General features: G+C 46.3%; 1 protein-coding gene across 3 annotated transcripts in view; it reads right to left on the reverse strand.

Annotated features, from left to right (window-relative positions):
- The window catches only part of CHST11 (carbohydrate sulfotransferase 11), a 249,962-nt gene extending 233,753 nt beyond the window's left edge, over positions 1-16,209 (reverse strand). The window contains exon 1 of one of the 3 annotated variants that reach the window (XM_039877907.1): positions 15,546-16,209. In XM_039877907.1, the coding sequence (XP_039733841.1) occupies positions 15,546-15,648 (103 nt within the window). In that variant the 5' untranslated portion in view covers positions 15,649-16,209. Of the gene's footprint in view, positions 1-11,993; positions 12,638-15,530 lie in introns of those variants that run through there. The other 2 variants (XM_039877906.1, XM_039877908.1) reach the window with 2 other exon arrangements.
- Positions 16,210-20,068: the final 3,859 nt, after the last annotated feature.

Here is a 20,068-nt window from a genome sequence, read left to right on the forward strand (position 1 = left end):
CTCCATTCTAATAGTAAGTGCTGCCCTTCATTAGACCTTCTAACCCCTAACCCCTAAATCCTTACAAGTCTGTAAGTGTGAATCTTGAATCTCCTGTAACTTGTATGGCCACACGCTTCCTTAAAAAAATGCTGCACCTTTACAATGACAATATATTATTTTTTGTTTTTAATTAAGCCTTTGGGAGAGTTCTCCCTGTGTGGTGGTGTTTTAATGGGGAAAAGGGAGAGTAAACGTGGTGAGATACCCCTGTGAAGAAACTGGCTCTAGCATATTTATCAACAGGTGTCAAATGCCGCAGGCTAGCAGAGGAAATGAAGGGGCCCTCAGTTTTGTACCAAGCACATGCCCCCCACCCATAAGTGATCTGAAAGCCGGAGGTGTCTTTTTTATGGTGTCAAGAGCTCTATAATTCACCCATCCTCTCTCCCACAGCCCAAGAGTGAGGACCTCAAAGGAGGCGGCCTTTGATATGAAGATCACACAGGGCAGCATTTTTCAGGGGGAAAATGAGCTCCACACACAGTGCACAAGGTGAATCTCCTCCCGCCCAAAGCCTGACCCTTGGGTCCTGGTTCCCAGAAGGAAGCGGCTAACTTTGGTCCAGTCTACACTGCTCAACTCCAGGACAGTCCACAGCTGCAACCTGACCCCCAGGCAGACCCATGAGCTCACAGAGAAGCGAGAAATTCTCCTCCCTGTAACTATTTACACTTTCCCCTTCTCCTGCCACTGCTTCCAGGGCCCTCAGAGGGAAAGGCCAGGGCATCATTAGCAACTGAGAGATTGAAACTTAACCTCCTAGGCCTATAATTTTGGCACAATCAGCGCAAACAGCAAGAGCTGTAAATCCCATCACAAAGTGCTTTTAAGCTATTTCTTATGCTGCACTTTAAACTTTCATGAAAAATCTTCTTACCTCCCATTAAATTATAATAATAGACGCTATTTCAAAATGGCCCCAAATTCATTTTGGGAGAATTGAAAACATCTGCTTTGCTAATGAAACAAGAAAGTTTAATTAAACTGAGCTTAAATTTCATCATCTGAAAAACAGTAGACCCTAAACTTTCTATAGCTCCCTAGTCCTGAGAATCAAATTCAAACTTCAGAGCATTCAGAGCCTTCCAGGTCCACAGCTGACCCACCCCTCACCCTGGAGCCCCCTAAGTTCCCAGACATCACTCCCCTGCCCACCTCACCCCGGCTCTGGCAGGCACCCTCACCCGGAATGCCTGACCTCCCCCTTCTCCCACCTCCCCTAGCAAATCTCTACTCACCCTTCAGGGCCCAGTGCAAACATCACCTTTCCCATGAAGTCTTCCACAGTAACACCCTCAAAATCAATCCGCACCCCCATCTGTCTTTGCAACCCTAATCACATTTAGCCCTATAAGACAGTTAATCACGTGTGCTTCTGTTCACCCCAGTAGAATGACGGTTCCTCGGGGCAGTCTTTGCACTCAAACGTTTGTGTTCCAACCATTTTAAACGAAATTTAAGCAATTCCCTGAACCCTTCTGAGCTTCCATCGCCCTCTCGAACAGTGACAGTGGCATTGATAACAGTTCCTCCCTGCAACAGAGTTTGCTAGGATCACAATAGGAGGTCAAGCTTCACATAGTGATTGATTAACCAGAAGACTTTGAAGATATCTTGGAGGCCTGAAATTACTTTAGCTATACTCATTTGATTCCACAACTAATCTCTCTTATTTAACATCTCAAGTCCTAAGAGGGTCAATAGCCTTCCCAAAGGGTATAGCTTAAACTCAGGAATGAAAACATGCTCTTAAATAAAGGGGGAAGGAGCCAAAAAAAAAAAAGCAAACATACAACCCCAAGCTGATACCTCAGAGCTATACTATCCAATATGGTAACCACCAGTCAGACATGGCTACTGAGCACTTGATATGTGGCTAGTCTGGACCAAGATGTGTTGTAAATGTACACTATACACTAGATTTTGGAAAACTTAGTACAAAAAAAAGAAATGTAAACTCTCTCAGTAATTTTTAATATTGATTGACTATTAAAATGATAATATTTTAAATTAATTTCACCTGTTTGTTTTTTACTTTTTTTTCAAATTGGCTGCTAGAAAATGTAAAGTTACACACGTAGCTGACAGTACATTTCGACTGGACAGCTGCCTTATGGGACTCTTGTTTTGGACTCTCCCATTCTGAGCTGAATGAGCAGGCCACTTCCCAGGATACACTGGTTACTCTTGTGGTTACAGCCATAAAACCACATCTGTGACAGGCGTACATTTTTTGGCTGTGTTCACATCTAGCCATGGTGTTAAATAAGTTGTTCTTTGCTCCCTTACATGGCAGCTCACTCACTGTACGATCAAACTGAAAATCAAATCGGCAATGAAAGTGGCTGAAAATTCTATACCTGCCATCTCAATAAGGGAAATTTTCTGCTTGGATGCCAGTTACCATCAGTGTAGTCATTCTGTCAATAAATATTTATTGAGTGACTGACTACGACTGTAGTCTGAAAGTTTGTGTCCCCCAAAAATTCATATGTTGAAAACCTAATATCCAAAGTGATGGGATTGAGAGGTAGGGTCTTTGAGAGGTGATTGGGTCACGAGGGTGGGGCCCTCAGGAATGAGATTAGTGCCCTTACAAAAAGGGGCCCAGAGAGCTCCGTCACCCCTTCGCCAAGTGGAGATACAACAAAACTCTGTGCCCCAGAAGAGGGCTCTAACCCAACCACGCTGGCACCCTGATCTCTGACTTCCGGCCTCCGGAATTGTGCGCAATAAATTTCTGTTGTTTATAAGCCACCCAGTCTGTGGTGTTTTGATGCAGCAACCAGAACTAAGATGACCACTAAGTACCAGGCTCTATTCTAGATGTTAAGATACTGCGGTAAACAAGACGTGGCCTGCGCTTAACGAGCCAATGTGCCAGAGTGTGTAACAACAGGAGCGTGCACACACCAACTACCACGGGATGCACAGGAAGGACATCTGTCCCCTTATTCCAACCAAGAGAAGATGGGGGAAAGTTTCACACAGGAGGTCATGTATGCACTGGACTTTGATTTCAAGACACATGCAAACTGAAGAGAGAATGAGTGTCATCTGAAAACAGATGACAGCACCGGCCCCAAGCGGGGGATGAGCTCACCCCAGGATAGAGTGTAAGGTAAGAAGAGAAGGGGCTATCACTGAATACCCCACTTAAGAGTCTACAGCTGAGCTTCAGGCCCTTATAAAATAATTACCTCTTGTCTTAATTAGCTGAAACCAAGACCATGTGAACAGGGTATAGGGTATAATGGGGAGGTGAAGAGCTGGTCTTCAGTGTCAGTCAGACCTACCCGGGCTGGGATCCTGTTCCAACTTTCCAGTTCTGTGATCTTAAGCAAACTCCTTGACCTCTCTAAGCCTCAGTTTCCTCATCTGGACAATGCTCACCTGACCACCTGACAAGGTTGTGGTGCAGATTAAACATGATGATCCAAGTACAGCAGTTGGTACATTGTCTGATACACAGTAAGCACTCAGTAATTCATCATTCTGGTTAGCGTTATTTTTAGCAAAACATCAGAAAAATACTGAATCTAAAGAAGCATTCCCTATTGATATCTGGGCTGGATTATTCTTTATTGGCAGGGGGAGGGGGAGGCTGTTCCGTTCTTATAGGATGTTTCACAGCATCCTGGCCTCTACCGACTAGATGCCAGCAGGACCCCCTCCCTAGGTGTGACGACCAAATTGTCTTCAGACATTGCCAAATGTCCCCTACAGGGGGGAAGAGAAGGGAGCAAAATGGTCCCCAGTTGAGAACCACTGTTCACTTGGAAGGATGAGTTCTTAAAAAGATACTTTCAACTCGTACAGAGCCATGGGTATTGACAGACTTCCCACCATCCTTCCATTAAGTATCAAGTTCAGCAGAGACTGTCTCTAAGCAGGGGAGGGGCGGAGCAGGGAAAAGTATCAGCTCCATCCTTGGCCTCCTGTTGAAGAACCCTGGGCCCAACCCAAATCAGCATTACAGTCTTTTAACTAAATTTCAGTACCCGCTCTGGTGACCGATGGGCAGAAATGGACCTCAGCCCACAGTATGAATGTCACTCATCAGAGGGAGTGCCACTAGATTGGTGGTTAGGAGTGGGAGGGAGACTGGCCTCTGTGCAAGAAGAGCCCCTCAGATCCTCCTCCACACACAACGGGCCCGAATGTGGAGACACAGGCCAGCCAATCCTGTCCCGAGCAACACTAAGAGTCACACTAAGCCGCCAAGCCACTGCTCACCATAGGGCTGCCATTATATAGCTGCTATTTTGCTGAACCACCTTTTCGTCTTCTTAGAGTTCAGCCTCAGAAACGGCACTGACAGGTGCCCCATGTTGTTTTGTTATTCAAGCGTCACTTTTTAAAGCTAATGGGGACTGAGGGATAAGGGTAATTACGTGTATAACTGGGGGAGGGGGGGCGGGGCAATGGCCCTTGCATTCAGCATGAAACCACAAGGCTCGTTTTTCACCAAGTAAACTCTGCGTTGGCAAAACACTCAGTTTTGGCCTTGGCCAGGAAGTGTGCCAGCACCACAGGCAGACGGTTGGGCACGGAAGGAAGATGTTCATAGGAGTCTAGAAGCCAGACTCTCACATAATAGGGCACACGTAAGAAACTGATAAACATTTGCTCAGGTTTCAAGCAGAATAAAATACAACAGCACTTTGTAAACATGAAGATTAAAATCTTAGAATGAGAGACCACAATTATATTTATCATAACAACGATATGTGTATACTGTTTCTGCAACCATTTCCAATGCATTTTCACATCTAGTTTCTCAATTAGTCCTCACCACCACATCAGAGAAGTAATATTACTGCCTTCGCTTGTCATGTGAGGGAACCAAATTTCTGAGTCTGTGACTTTCACTCCGTCACTTATTCGGTCAATTTTTAAGCCCCTAGAATGTGCCGGGCATTTGACCAAGTCACGGGGTATAACTAGGTACTATGGCAGATGCTGCTTAAGCGTGGAGAGTCTTGAGCTATTTCTCAAGGAGAAGCATTATTGGCAGCTGGGCAGGATGGCTCTTTGCTGGGCAGAAACATCTTATCCTTTGCAGAATATCTAGCATCCTTGGTTCTGCCCACTAAATCAATGTCATCAATCCTTAAAACAACCAAGAGCATCCCTACACATTTCTAAATACGTTTATCTGTGGTGGGGGTGGGGAGGGGCGGGGAGAACCCCCAGTTGAGAGCCCCTACTAGACATCCAGAGCAACAAGTCTTAAGTCAGACAGCTATGGTTTCATTCTAGTTCCAGCAATTCCTCTCCCATGTGACCTTAGACAAGTGACATTATCTATGCCTCCCGAGTTCCACCGCCACCCCCAAGCTCTCCCACCAACCATGTAAACTGGTAATAATATGCCCTTACAAGGTTCTTGTGAGGGATAATATCTATTTAACACCTGACCCACGTCAACTTGTGACCCTTACAAGATTCTTGTGAGGAATAATATATATTAAACACCTGACCCACATCAACTTTCAATGAAAAATTCCCAATAAATACCTGTATTATTTCATCCGTTCATCTCCTGTACATCCTCATCTGCTTGGACCTTTAAAGCCATCTTCTCAGGGAGCCCTCTCTATCCACCCTATTTAAAATTGCAACCCTCTCACTGCTTGCATTTCACATCCTTCTTTGCTTTATTTTTTCTCTGTAGCACTTGTCACTTTCAAACATACTCTATATTTTAAACATGCGTTTGTTTATTGTGTCTCCTCCAGTCGAATGTACCACGAGGACACAGATTTTTGTCTGTTTTGGTCTCTGCTGTCTTTAACACCCAGAACAGAGCCTAACTCGTAAAAAACATTCAACAGAAATATCTTGAACGAGGTCGAATGGATATAGCAGACAGCCAAGGCCTGAAAGCTGACCTCTGGACTGCAGATTCTGTGCTCTCTTCACTATGGCGAATGACCACATATAATGATATTAAAGGTAAACTATGTCGACCATTAAGAAACACAAAGTGTTACATTGCCACACTACCTGAGAGGGGCCTTTAGGTTGTCCCTCTTCTGGGAAACTTTGAAGTTAACAGCTGCTAACAGAAACCCAGTCACCAGCCCATTTCACTTGAGTTGCCTTTGTAGGGTTTTTTCCCAAAGCTTTTAAGATAATCACTCAAGCCAGAGAGTGATACCGGCTTAAACACTTACATTATTCCCTGGTTTCCTTATCTCTATCCACATCTGCCTGAGTTAGAACTGAACTCCAGTGATATTGGAAATACCTACCCATGCTATTTACCTAAAGCCGAACTCTGACTCTCCAGTGCTAGAACTAGCACCTGGTTAATACTGCACTTTTACCAAAGTAACCATGGCAGGTCTGACAGTCAGTCACCAGTTACATCCATGACAAGACGTGGGGTCCCAAAGTCTCGTGGGCACTCCACCACAAGGGGGCCTAGGAAGGACACATCAGGCCTTCCATTTTTATTCAACCTAAAAAAAGAAGTTGAACTAATGTTAAAAATATAAATTAATGTTAAATATGAATTCATACAAACAACCCCATCTAACCTGTCATATCGAGTTACATGCCACTTGGAAACTAGGTATCCTAAAGGTGATGGCAAGCCACAGTAAAGGGACTATAGTAGCCACCTCCACAATCCCACTACTCTGAGCATATTTCAAGGGATCACCATTTATAATCGAATCATAAATAGATTTACAGGTTATATTATCTACTTTCATGTAAACTCATCCTAACAAAACAGAATAGAAGCTTAGAGAGATCCTCGTACCACAGCTTGGAGATAATACTCAGAATGCATGCACAAAAGAAAACGGTATTCCTCTCTCTCTCTGAAGCTTCATAGGCCACATCACAAGGTAGAAAAGGATGACAGAATCAGAGTTGACAAGGAGTCAGCTAACAGAGTTGTCCAGACAAAAATGAACATGCGGCTTTACAGTCACTTAGTGGTAGAAAGTAGAAATATCCTTAATCCTAGATATTTAGCTAACGGTAGTAATATGTATAAATTACCTATAAACAAACTATGTTGGTGATGACAGTTCAGTGGGTGGGGTAAGTATTGTGGATGTTTGCTCGTCATCAAATCCACCCCTTTTCTAGAAGGCCTTTCTATACTGCAGAGGCTAGTGATTTAAAAGCTGTATTTCCCTAGTTTCCTTGAAGCTGGGGTTTTGGATATGAATATGGTTCCCCCAAACAGAAGCACTCACTCAAGATTTAGGAAGCAGACATGAGCGAGAGGCCATCTTCCTGCCTTCTGGGTTGTTTGCTGCTGGCGAAAGTGGCGATGGGGACATAAGGGTTTTTGTGTAAAGCATTACGGGGTCCGCTCTCCAGCTTCCTGGATACTGAGTGGCAGCTGCAGTGGGGAAGCATCCAATTCTGGAATCAGGATTTCTGATCCACGGTGCTGCGTCATCAGTTTGTTCTTGGACTCAGGAGTTCAAGGATGGTCTCAGAGGTAGCAGAACCCCTGGCGGGTCAGTTTTGAGCACCCATGCAAAAATATATCTGTTTCTAAATGATTGCATATACTACTAATAACTGGGACTCACTCCTGAAGGCCCAGCCGAGAGCCCTAACCCTCCAATTTTATAAGCACCAGATGCCCTCCATTAAATACCTTTCTGCTTTAAATACCTAGGCTGCTTTCCAGTGTCTGCTCTGAACCCTGACTGCATCCTAGCAGACCAGAAGCAAAGAGGTTTGGGGGACAAATGGAATAAACCACACAAGAAGCTGTTTGAACACGAGAGGCCAACCTGGCTCATACCCTGGGCTCTGTGCATATTGGTGAGCGGAAGAGGTGTCTCTGACAATCACTTACAGTCATGCACTGCGTAAGGATGTTTTAGTCAATGACGGATCCCATATGGGATGGTGGTCTCATAAGATTATAAAGGAGCTGAAAAATTCCTATCCCCTAGTGACCTGATAGTCATTTTAACACTGTAGTTTGATGCATTATACACGCGTTTGTGGTGATGCTGGTGCACACAAACCTACTGTGCTGCCAGTCTTATTAAAGTATCCACGTGCAATTCTGTGCAGTACATAATACTTGACAAAGGTAATAAATGACTATGCTACTGGTTTGTGTATTTACTATACTATATATACCTTTTATCATTATTTTAGAGTATACCCTTTCTACTCATAAAGTGTTTGCTGTAAAACAGTGTGCCCTGTTATGATGTTTACTGGGTCTCTTGATTGCATCATTTTCTCTTGTGCTTGATTTAATCTCATGTGGTCTTATAAATTTAATGTAGCCTAAGCGTATGGTGTTTAAAAAGTCTAAAGCGGTATATAGCGATGTCCTAGGCCTTCGCATGCACTCACCACTCACTCACTGACTCACCTAGAGCAACTTCCGGTCCTGCAGGCTCCACTCATGGTAAGTACCCTAAAGAGGTGGACCATTTTTATCTTGTATATTGTATTTTTACTGTGCCTTTTCTATGTTTAGATATGTTTAGACACACAAATACCACTGTGTTACAACTGCCTACAGTATTCAGTACAGTAACATGCTTACAGGTTTGTAGCCTAGAAGCAACAAGCTGTACCATCCAGATTTGTATAAGTGTATTCTATGATGTTCACGAACGGACAAAATCACCTAAAGACACATTTCTCAGAACACATCCTTAAGGGCTAAGCAGAACAGGCTGTATTTACTCTTTAAATGTTTCCTAAACACCTCTGGGCCAAGCTTAGAGGTGGAATGGATCCCCTGCTGAATCAAAAGAGGAAGAAGTACAAATAAACAAACAACCACAGTACATTTCTAAAAGGGCTACTGAAGAGAAATGCTAAGGGCAATGAGAGCTCAGTAGCCTAGAAAGAAACCAAAATCCACACTGGTGATACTTTCTCCTAGAAATTTCTCTATTTCTATTTGAACTTCCAGGGTCAAGCCCCAAGTTCAATAACTTACTTCCCCACCCTTCCCATTCTAACTCTTACCAACCTACCTCATCAGCTAATCGAAGAAAGATATTAACTGCAAGCCTTAAGGCTCCGAAAATAGGTGCAAATTTCCCAGGCAGAGCAGAAAAGACTTAATGGCCTGCATGCTGGCCAAGGCTTTAGGAAGCAGGTAATCATGGCTAACCCCGTACTTCCAGGCCCTCAGCTGGAGCCTGCAAGAGTGCCTTTTTCATCGCCTCACCATGATTATGGACAAAAAGTGCTTTCGCAATTTACACAGGTGCTACTTTATGTGCCACTAAGAAGGAAAAAGGCTGTCTATCAAAAGACAGCACAGTACTAAGATGCCATCATACGACACAGTCAAATTTCATAAGCACGAGAGTGTAAAAAAAAAAAAATGAGTCTTAGAATCAATAAAATACAATAATTCCTGGAGTTAGGAAGTGGGGAGACCCCACACCAGGTCTTCCACTCCCAAATCATCAATGCATTCAATCTCTATATTTTTCCTGAGTGTCTACATTAAGTCAGGACTATGCGCAGTTGTTTTTATTCATGAATGCCAGGGATTTGCACCCTGAGTATTTTGTTTAAGAATTTCCCAACACAAGCTCAGTTAAAACTTTTCTCAAATCTCTTTCTCTGGATTTGTAGGGATAAACCTGGAGAATAGGGGTGGTCTAGTTCTGGAGGGGCTGGCACAGGGGAAACAGGATTTACATAGTGACCCCTTTACCAAAGTACACTAAACAAAGAAGTGCAAGCAAGTAAGTGGCTCTGTCACTTCTACCCCTGTCCCATGCCCCCTCCACAGAGTCCCCTGCTCAAATGCCTCCAGGGTTTCCCATGCCATCACCAGTCAAGATCAAGGCCAAGGCCCACACAATTTCCACCTCATAATCTGTCTGCTCCCTCCCTCAGCTCCAGACACTCAGAGCTGCTAGCCTTGCAAGTTGCCACCTCAGGGATGGGACTGGTGCAGCTCTCTGTCTGGAACATTCTGCCTAGGACAGATACATGGCCACTCACTCCTTCACTTCCTGCAGGTGTCTGCTGTCCAATGTCACCTTGTCAATGAGATCCTCTAATTACCTCTATTAAATTGCAACCCCTGCCTCTCAAATCCCTCTATCCATCTTCCCTGCTTTGTTTTTCTCTCTTCACATCATCTGACACACCATATATTTTACTTCTGCATTTGCTTAGTCTGGCTACCCCACTAAAATGTAAGTTCCGTGAGGGCAGAAATGTGTATGTTGTATCCTCAAGGCCTAGACCAATATCAGGCACAGAACCAAAGAGACAGAGACAGAGAAAGAAAGAGCGACTCTGCCCTTAAGTTTTGATTAATCACATTTGCTTTAAGATGTATCAAATTACAAATTCCAGGAATTTTTGCTGGACAGATCAGATTATTCAATGATCTCATCAGGGGGAAGAACTGCTCCCCTCTTTATTTGTGATAAAGATGGGGTCTCAAAATTCAAGAGAAGAAAAACTAAAAAGAGAAAATGAGTAAGCAAGACAACTTCCAGGTTTTCTCAGAATCTGAATTTATAAGCAGCCAGCCAGCGATGATTTTCAAGAGAGCCTTTTTCACTTACCTCCCCAGATTAAGAGGTTTGTCCTTCTGGATTTAAGAAGGGAAAGGGTAGTGCCTGCACTTGTAAACCTTTGCCTGTTTTTAAATGGCTGCGCTAAGAGAGCTGACCCTGAGAAAAATGACTTTTCAACCAGATTCTTATAAACAGAAACCAGCTCTGCTGGAGGATGGATTCCCTCACCCCATGCCCCACAGAAATTCCCCAACAACTCTTTCTCTGGTGCCAGATCACCACTTTTTTTTTTATTTTACAGAAAGCTATGAAATGAGGACTCCTCAACAGTGGCTACGGCTGCCACAGGAAATTGCCTGAGTGTATCTCTCTCATCTGAATGCCGCAGTGAAAATGCTCCATTGAGGCCCAAACGCTTAAACCACCAAGGGGATACCCCATACTGGAAATGGCTTATTCATCAGTTACTTAATGCTGTTTTCAAGATTCATAACCGTCTGATATTGAGACCCTCCTGACATCTTTTCAAAGGAAATTTCAGGTAGCTAACATAAGAACAGCCCCTGTGAACTGGTATGACGCCAAACTCATTTCACATATAAGCAAAAAGATTTTTTAATTTAAACTTAAATGTGTAGCAAAAAAAAAAGCACGATGGGACTAACATCTTGAAAAGGTGAGGGGTGGAGGTATGAGCAAGTCTATAAATTGAAAATGTTGTGGTTAAATTTTCTGTCTTTAAGCTTAATAACTAGTCACCATAATAATATATTTTTGTAAAATACATATTATCAAACAGGATGCGAAATGCATGATGTGATCTCAACTATTTTTATATAATAGAAAAAAGTACCAGTTGCTTCAGGGTGGTAGAATAAGAAATGATTATTTCTCTTCTGTACTTCCCAAATTTTCTAAAATGAGCACATACTATGTTTATAATTAGATTAAAATTATAACACAAAAGCCTTTTACATTCAATCTAATCAAGTAAAACTTCAAAGGGTTGACCCAAGAAGTCTTTAAATAAAGGGTATAATCTTTCAATACATTCAACCAAAGTAAAGAAATCCCAGGCCACAGTGAAAGTAAACATATTGCAAACTGGAAAAAAAAAAAAAATGAAATGAGAGGAAGAAAATGAGAGAAAAAGGCTTTCTCCTCCTCAGGCTTCTCTTCTATGAACAGGAGCTTTCAAACAAAACCACAACCCTAACAATCCTACAGAGTAACACAAAAGGAAGGTTAAGAGGAGTGGTCTTCACACACTGGGGGCACAAATGCAGCCTGGGGACCTCTTGGCTCTGCCTTTCAGGACAAGGCTGCGTCAAAGCCCCCGCCATGTGGGGTCGGTATGCAGACACCTTAATGGACCAAAGCACCTTTACAGGATGCATTCACTGAGAGACTCAAGCGCGTGCAGAAACCACAGGCATATGGTTACATCCTTACCGACTTCAAGAGCAGTTCGTGCCACAGGAGGGTCCGTCCTTCGGATGGGTTTCTTCAGATTAGTGGGCTAAAACAAGGCGAGGCTTCCCAGGTACCCAGGATGCTGAGTAGTGCCCAGGCTGCCTCACACCTTGGGGCAGCACAATCGAGGTCATAAGGAATACTCCAGTCTAGTGCATTATGAGCTTGGACCAAACCATGTCTCAAGGGATCTCAGAGATCAGGAAGGCAGAGAAGTGTCCCCAGCAGACAGAGCCAGACTTACCGATCAGGCATGCGTGGCAAGGCCTGACACAACCTTCCTGAAAACCAGAGAAGCTAGTCTTCTAGAGTTTAGACACTTTATGCATTCATCCGGCAAATATTTTATTGAGAACCTACTATGTGCCAGGCACTGTGCAATATAACGGGATTTGAATGGCACCTAAAACCTGGGCCCTGCCCTAAAATATATTCTTAACAAATACTATTAACTCAGAGTGTCAAAGATCTAAAGAAACTGCCTCACTGACTCACAAAGCCCACTTCTGCTGAACCGTCCAAGCAAATTAAAGATCAATTACTCAAGTGTACAATGCATTAGAAAGTACAAAAGACAATGGTCCCCAGATTGGAATCAGAGGAAAAGACAGCTTCCCCCGCCCCCTCACCTCCCGTCCCCAGCTGTCTCTTTTTATTCTTCCTCTCCCACCTCACACACTCCAGGTATTTTCTAGCCACCAATGAAGCCGGGAATTCATTTCTTTTGCAGTATTTCTTTTCTATCTCAGTTCTAGGTATTTGGAACTCCTGCCAGAGGGCTCCAAATTTTTAGCAACACAATCTGTGCCATGCTGTGGTCCCTTCTGCCTCTCCCAGGGTGAACTGGAGAGCCAGGCTAAAGGATCAGCTATCATTACCCTAAATCCTATGGAGAAGCAAAGATTGGCTAACTTTTAAAAGAAATTCGAAGCAACGGGAACAAGATTTAGCATCAGCCACCATCGACAATGCAGTTTTTAAAAATGAGAGAAAAAAAAGAAAATAATTAGTATGGATTTCAAAGCATATTTTATGTCCCATATTATAATAAACCATTGATAGGGAATTTTTGTGGCATTATAAATAATTCAAAATAAGGAAGCCCTTTCAATTAAACTATTTGCAGTTCTACATTCAACGGAATGTACTGAAAGTAGCATTTGCTATAGACAAATATCAGGAAAAAATATCAGGAGAGCACACTCAAATAGATGTGCATAATAAACAAATGCCTTTTCTTGGGAGGAAATGGGACCAGGAGAGGAAGCAAAGGCTGAGAGAAGAGGGTCAAGGACAGAGGATCCGTATTAGGACAGCCTTAGAAAAGATTCTGACTCTGGTCTCAAAAGACTAGACTGAAAAGGGCTAATGCCACTTTCAAGTCAACTTAATATTCTAACTGGAGCTGGAAAGTTTAGCAAAGTGCCAATTACAAGTTGGAAGTTTCTTCCTGGTATCTCTGGCTAGAAAGTTACTTCCTAATTCTCACACTGGAAAGAAAAAAAAAAAGCACGAGATGCATGAACACCATGGATAGTAGCAGTAGTATCAGTATTTCACTGGACAACTAACAGGTAGAGAGAAGTTGAAGTGCATTCCTGCTAGAGGCTGAGGTGTATCTCGGTTCCAGGGATTCCTGCAGAGAATTACCTGGCATGTTGCGTCCTGGCAAAACTTTAAATGACCTAAACACATCTCTAGAGTCTCCACCAAAGCATTTAGCCCTTTGTTTAAACTGTTTGAGCACCAATGTATCTGCACACCACCCAATCCCCTGACCCTCTGGGGTGGAGTCAAGCCTGGTCTCCAGGGTGCCACTGTCTGTCTGGTCCTGCCCGCTGGAACCACTGCCCGGCTGCCAGAATGCAAGCGAGATCCATTTTTAAATCCCCTTAGAAGTTTCACCACCACCGGTTTGGGTGAGGTGACAAACACCGCTGTAGTTTGCTGACTTGAAACTAAAAATACTCAACTGCAAACAAAAGCCATCTTTTACAAGGTGGGCTCGGATGTCCCGAGGTTACAAGTGGTAGTGTCAGACTGTATCCTTGGCAGCGTGGCCGCCTGAATAGCTGCTCCTCGAGTGGGGCAGAGGGACCATTCTGTCCTCGCGCTGTCAAGGAATCTCGCAGCCGGCAGCCTGCCTATTTGATGGAAAGAACAGCTTTATTCCTCTGCCATCCACCCAAACGCACGCTACATGAAAAGGGCCTACGTCGGCCGAAAGTGTTCAGATAGATACACACTGAAAGAAGGCGGGAGGCAAAAAAAAAAAAAAAAACCAGTAACCTCGTTTCCCTGGAAGGAAACGTCTTTCCAGCTCCCTCTTCCTAGCAATTACAAAAGCAAATTATTGCCGTGACTATACTGAGAAAGGCAACTCGGAGGCGTAAAAAATGGGTTTCGGAGCCACTGTGGCCCAGGCGGGGCCTGCTGGGGGCAAGGGGACGCCCGAGGCAGGACGGGGAGACCGCGTTACCCGCGAAGCCTCCTCGGAAGATTCTACCTGTTGGGCTTCAGAGTCGAGCGACGAACCGCCGGCTGCGACGCTCCAGGGCGCCGATCCCTCCCGGGGTCCCAAACTTTCCTTTGCGCCCTTCAGAAAGGACGAGCCTTGGCTCTCCCCCAGTTCGGACTTCAGATGTGAACGTGTCTAAAGCCACCAGGGGCTGGGGGAAGGGGACTCATTCCCACACGGCCCAGGAGACTCCGGGTGCTGGCAACCCAGAAGTGGGGGATGCAACCTGACGGTCAGCCCAAAGCAGGTCCCGGCCGAAGTTTCCTCCAAAACTGCGGTGGCCAAGGCGTGACCCAGGAGTTCTGAGTCGCCCAGCGCGGGGTCGGGGCTGGAGGTGGGGGAGAGGATGGAGCAGGCCCAACCGCACCAGCCGCAAGGTCAATGCGGAGCCGGACCCTGGGGGCAAACGGCCAGCGCCAGGCCCCTTCCCCAGCCTGGTGGAGGGGTAACGCCGGGCACCCAACCTCTTCCCACACCTGCTCGGCGCGGCGCGGCGCGGAGCCCGGGACACGTGGGAGCATAGCTCCGGGCTCCGGACCTCGCCGGGGCGCGTATCCTTCGGCCCCAGCCCCTCACCCAGAAAGGGGCAGCGCGCCCGCAGCAGGACGGCGCCTCTTTCACCCAAGGGCTTCGGCTAGAGCGGGGAGGGAGTTTCGTTCTGCCTCTAGCCCCCAGCAGCTTCCCACAACCTCCACCTCTCCCTGTTACCTCGCAGACGGACAGACAAGAGACACAAAGAAAAAAAAAAAAAAAAACTACCGCCCCTCCCGGTCCCATCCTCCAGCCTGGTGCCAGGAGGAAGCAGAGCAGAGAGCACATCTTCCCTCCTCCTCCCCATCCCGACTCGGTGACCCGGGCAGACCCGGGCAGCAAGGAGCCCCGAGGTGGCCGAGGGAGAAGAGGTAAGGGTGGAAGAGGCAGAAACCAGGCGGAGCGAGCGAGCGAGAGCGCGAGAGAGAAGAAAATATTCAACAAAACCACGCTAACGCGCCCCCTACCTGGGTGCAACATACTTTGGAAATAGAAGATGACCAGGATAAAGGATCCCAAGCAAGTGGCCAGCACCATCCGGCAAATTTTGTTCATCCTCATCACTTCCAGTAGCGCCGGCTTCATGGCTTTGTCCTGCCTGCGAGAACCCGGCTATCCGGGAGGCGCGCCCGGGGCGCAGGAGCCGGGACCCCGCGGCGCGGCGCGGAGCGGAGCCCAGGAGGCGTAGGGCAGGACTAGGCAGGGCTCGTGAGGAGGATCGGGCTGGCTTCGCGGCCGCTCTCGGAGCCCTCCAGCCCCGGGCAGGGGTGTGTAAGACGCCGGAGTTGCTCTGGAAGTGCGGAGATGCCTGGACCAGCCGGCTGCGCGCTCCGGCTCCTCCTGCTGCTCCTCCTCGCCTCTCTGCCGCCGCCTCCGCTCCCGCCGGCCGCCGCGGCTGCCTCCTCGCGGGCCGGGCGGCAGGGGTGCGAGCGGTGATGGTGGTGCCGCCGCCGCCGCCGCCGCCGCCGCTGTGCTGGTCGCTGTGGCTGTGGGACGGGTCCCCTCCCTCCTCTCCAAAGGCTACTTCATTGCGCTCCAATGATCTATATATTCCGGGGCTGGGTTTTACCAAATGCAACTCGCAGCCCCCGGCGAGGGGAGGGCGCCTGCGGAGAGCAGGGAGGCGGGAGAGACCCGAGCGCCGGGGCGGAGCGTCGCGCTCCCCCCGCCCCTACCCGAGACTTGGTCGCGTCCAGCTGTTTCCCGGGGAGTGCTGAGTGCGCGCCGCGCTCCCGCAGGGTCCCAAAAGCCCTCAGTCCCGGCCGTGCTCGGCCGCCGTCTGGAGGTTGTGTCAGCGTTTCCATGACAAAACGTGGAGGAAAAAAATACGAATAAAATCGCCTCGGTGCTGCCACCCACTCGTGCGGACGTTCGAAGAGGGAAACGGAGGGGAGCGGGTTGGGCATCGGAAGCGTGAAGGGGATCTTGTGGCACGCGATAATTTCAAATCGCTGGATAGAGAGGGTGGCTGGGAAATTGCCCCCAAGGAGCGAGTGCCCTCTCCCGAAGCTCTGACTTGGATGGTTTCGTTTTCCTTTCAAATGACAGCCCAGCTGGAGCGACGTTTTAGAAAGAGGTTAAAGAGGCTGACTTCAGGTCAAGGTTAGGGAAACTGCACAGCCCACAGAGGTCAGGCGACAGCCGAGCTTTCCCGGGGATTTATGCATTTTCTGACACCTACTCCGTCGACAGGGCAAAGGGCTTTCCGAAGGGTAGGGCCCTCTCCAGAGTCCCCGAATTGCACGAGAGTCTTGGCTGGGTGGATGTGACAGGATGCTCCCTCGAAGTCACTCTCATCCAAACCCAACAACTGCTGGGAAAACCAAGCCGCTTGGCATTGGAAGGTAAATGGAAAGACAGCGTTGCTTTCTTGTATTGTGTGACGTGATTTAAAATGTCTAATTCCATACATTTAGATTGTTTAACAATCAATAAAGTGAATGCGAGCAAACAGTGTGATCACGGGCTCAGTACTAACTGAAGGGACTCAGATACTACCGTCCACTTATCTACTTACTACCTAGAATCTAAGATGTAGTTCTGCCCTTGTGGTTTTTGTAAGCAGTTAGCCACTGTCATACCCTTTTGTTTTTCCTAGAAATTTACACGGTGTTTTTAAAAGTTAAAGCATTATTTAAATTCTAACAATAACATAAACCAAGAAAAATATTACTGTAAAGACTGACTTTTGTGCCATATTATCAAATCGTTACTACTATAACTTAATTAATAATGAAATAAGGTAATGTGTCTCTCCCATAATAGGCATTTGACAAATACTTATTGAATCTGAATGTAATGAGCCTTATCCTCCTCTCGACACATCAGAGACACACAACTTACAAACAGATACATACAGCAAAAACCACCTCTACAGCCTCAGTTCCCTTCCCCCCAAAGTTTTCTTCCAGCAGTTGCAATGTAGGGAAAGGAACAAAGTCAGGAGCCTTGACTTTGATTACAGAAGATAATCAATTGCAGCACAATATTTATGTAGTCAGTTTATACTATATTAATTTGTACTCGCTTGTGAATGAGTTGCTTACTTAAGGCACCTGAGCTGAACAAGCTCCAGTACAAAGTCATTTTCCAGCGATTCCACACACCACTCCCCCAGGAAATTGGGGATGAGAGCAGCACGTACCCCACCCAAGCCCCCAACCAAGCTAGGGAACATGGCTAGATGAGCACTTGCACTTTGCCTAGAATGTCCTGGTTTTACAGAGCGAGGGGAAGGGATTCGCTCCCAGGTCACCCAAATGGTCTCTCACCCTCCAAGGCAGAGACCATGCTGTACCTATATGAAGGTCTGGACGTGTGTAAGGCAGTCTGGGAAGTCCCAGGGCCCAGGGAAAGGTCATATGTCAAATTTCTGTTGGGTCATAGAGGGTTGAGTTGGCCCACGTGGTGGGGAAGGACGATGAGCCACGCCCAGCATCCATTTCTGCATTCCCACAATCAGGAATCAGCACAAACATACAGTGAGGGGTAAGGTTCTAACATATAAACTATCACCTCTTCCAAGAAGCCTGCCCTAATTTCTCACCTGAAGTGGCCTCTTTCTTCCTCTGTGCTCTGAGCACTAAGTCCAAACCCCTCTTGAGTCACTGTACCCACTAGGCTGAGTTTTATTCATCTCTGTCTCTCTCTAGTGCTCAGCGTGGTGACTGGCACCCTAGCAGGTACAAGTAAATCAGAGATGGAGGGGTGATGTCTTCTCAGGCTGACAAGTTAAATTAGATCACCTCTAAAGTCTGTGATTATGGTCAGTGGTAATGGTCTACTGTTCTATGCACATCAGGGGAAAGGAAAAAGCTTCTATTTCTTGTCTCCCTCATCATGCTATAAACTTCCCAAGCACAAGTAGAGTCATTGCTTTTTTTCCATTCCTATCCTAACAAAACTTTTTTATATATTTTATGCATGCTATATGATAAATATCGATCAAATAAAAGACAGTGCTGACTAATAAGACTGTGAACAAAGATCCTGATATTTCAAACTTTGAAGAGAGAGAAATGGAAATCTGACTCTCAAATAAAGCCTTTTGTTTTCCCAATGCACCAGTCAGGACAAATGATGTCATGCTGCAGTAACAAACAATTCCTAACATCAGTAGCTTAAAACAACCAGGGCTCATGTCTCACTCCACCACATGTCTCCTGTGGGTCAGCAGAGGGGCTGTACATGTGGCACAATTCAGCAGTCCAGCCCCAAAGAAACACTCATCATTCCTGTTCATCATCTATAGGCCAGAACTACTCACAAACTGCTCCACGTCGCACCCAGGCCAGAAAGTCAGGGTGCCTCTAGTCTTCCTGACAGCAACCCTTAGTCCTTTTTCAGGTCTTATTTTCCCTCATTTTTCTAAAATCCGTTTCATCCCAAGAGCTTCTGCTAACCAGCACCATGCTTATTGTGGGATCTGGCTGAACCCTCGTTGATCATTAGGCATAAACCTTACTCTCCAAATTAAACACACAAGTGAAACTGGGACCTATCTTTTTCAAAGCCTGGTGTGGCCCTGAAAACCAAGTTGAGAAAGTCCTATTTATGTTGATGATCTTGGAAAATTCTTAAGAGAGGAAGAAATGGATGCAAATTCAGAATTCCAGCTTGTGTGGGCCATCAGCAGTGAACAGATTTTTTTCACCAAGCTCTCCAGTACCTGTAGGCTGAGCGCTACCTTGTTCCTGCAGATGACGCCTTCAATGCACTGTCTTGTTGAGATCTTGCAGGACTGGCAGCCATGCCCCTTCCCACACTTTGTGGGCTCGAGAAGTGGGCCCAGGGCACTGGCAGACAGAGAGCTCCTTAGCATCCTTGGGGAAGAGGAGTATGTCTTCTGCCAGCACCAGCCAGGGGCCCCAGACTGGCTCCTCCGAGGACTGGCTTTGCCTATTTGCATCTCTCTGGTACCTCCAGCACAAAGTATGCTTAGTTATCCAGAGCACAGTAAATATTTGTGGAGTCGAATTAAAAACCATTTGCCTACAGCATGTGGAGATCTTAGGGTACAAATTTTCTACAGGTAGGTAAACCACAAGTACACAAGTGGGTTACTCATGACATAGTTCTAAGAGCAGGCTTTTCTTCTCAGGTCTTTCAGAACATGGCGAGGAAGAGAGAAAAGGATGGAAGAAGGGATAGAGAAAGAGAAGGAAGGAAGGAGAGAGGGTGTAAAGAAAACGAGAGAAGAGAGAGAGAAAAAAAGAAATACCCGCTATTATTCTATTTCACTTTCTGACTCTGCCTTCGCCCCTCTGCCCAGTGTAGGCCCGGAGACTCTTTCCCTTCCTCCCTGAGCAAAGAGGGCCGTTGGACCCATACTCTACCTCATGCCCACTCCACCTGCCCCCCGGGTGGTCTCAACCACCCTCCTATCTCCGCTCCCTAAGCTACTCATCTTTCTCAAGTATCTCTTAACTAATGGCCCCTAATCAACTCCCAAACTCCCATTCAGATGACCTGGGGGCTCTCCAGATGCCATTAAACGGAAGTCCCT

This window comes from Pteropus medius, unplaced genomic scaffold (assembly GCF_902729225.1).
Source record: "Pteropus medius unplaced genomic scaffold, Ma_sr-lr_union100, whole genome shotgun sequence".
NCBI classification, from domain to species: domain Eukaryota; kingdom Metazoa; phylum Chordata; class Mammalia; order Chiroptera; family Pteropodidae; genus Pteropus; species Pteropus medius.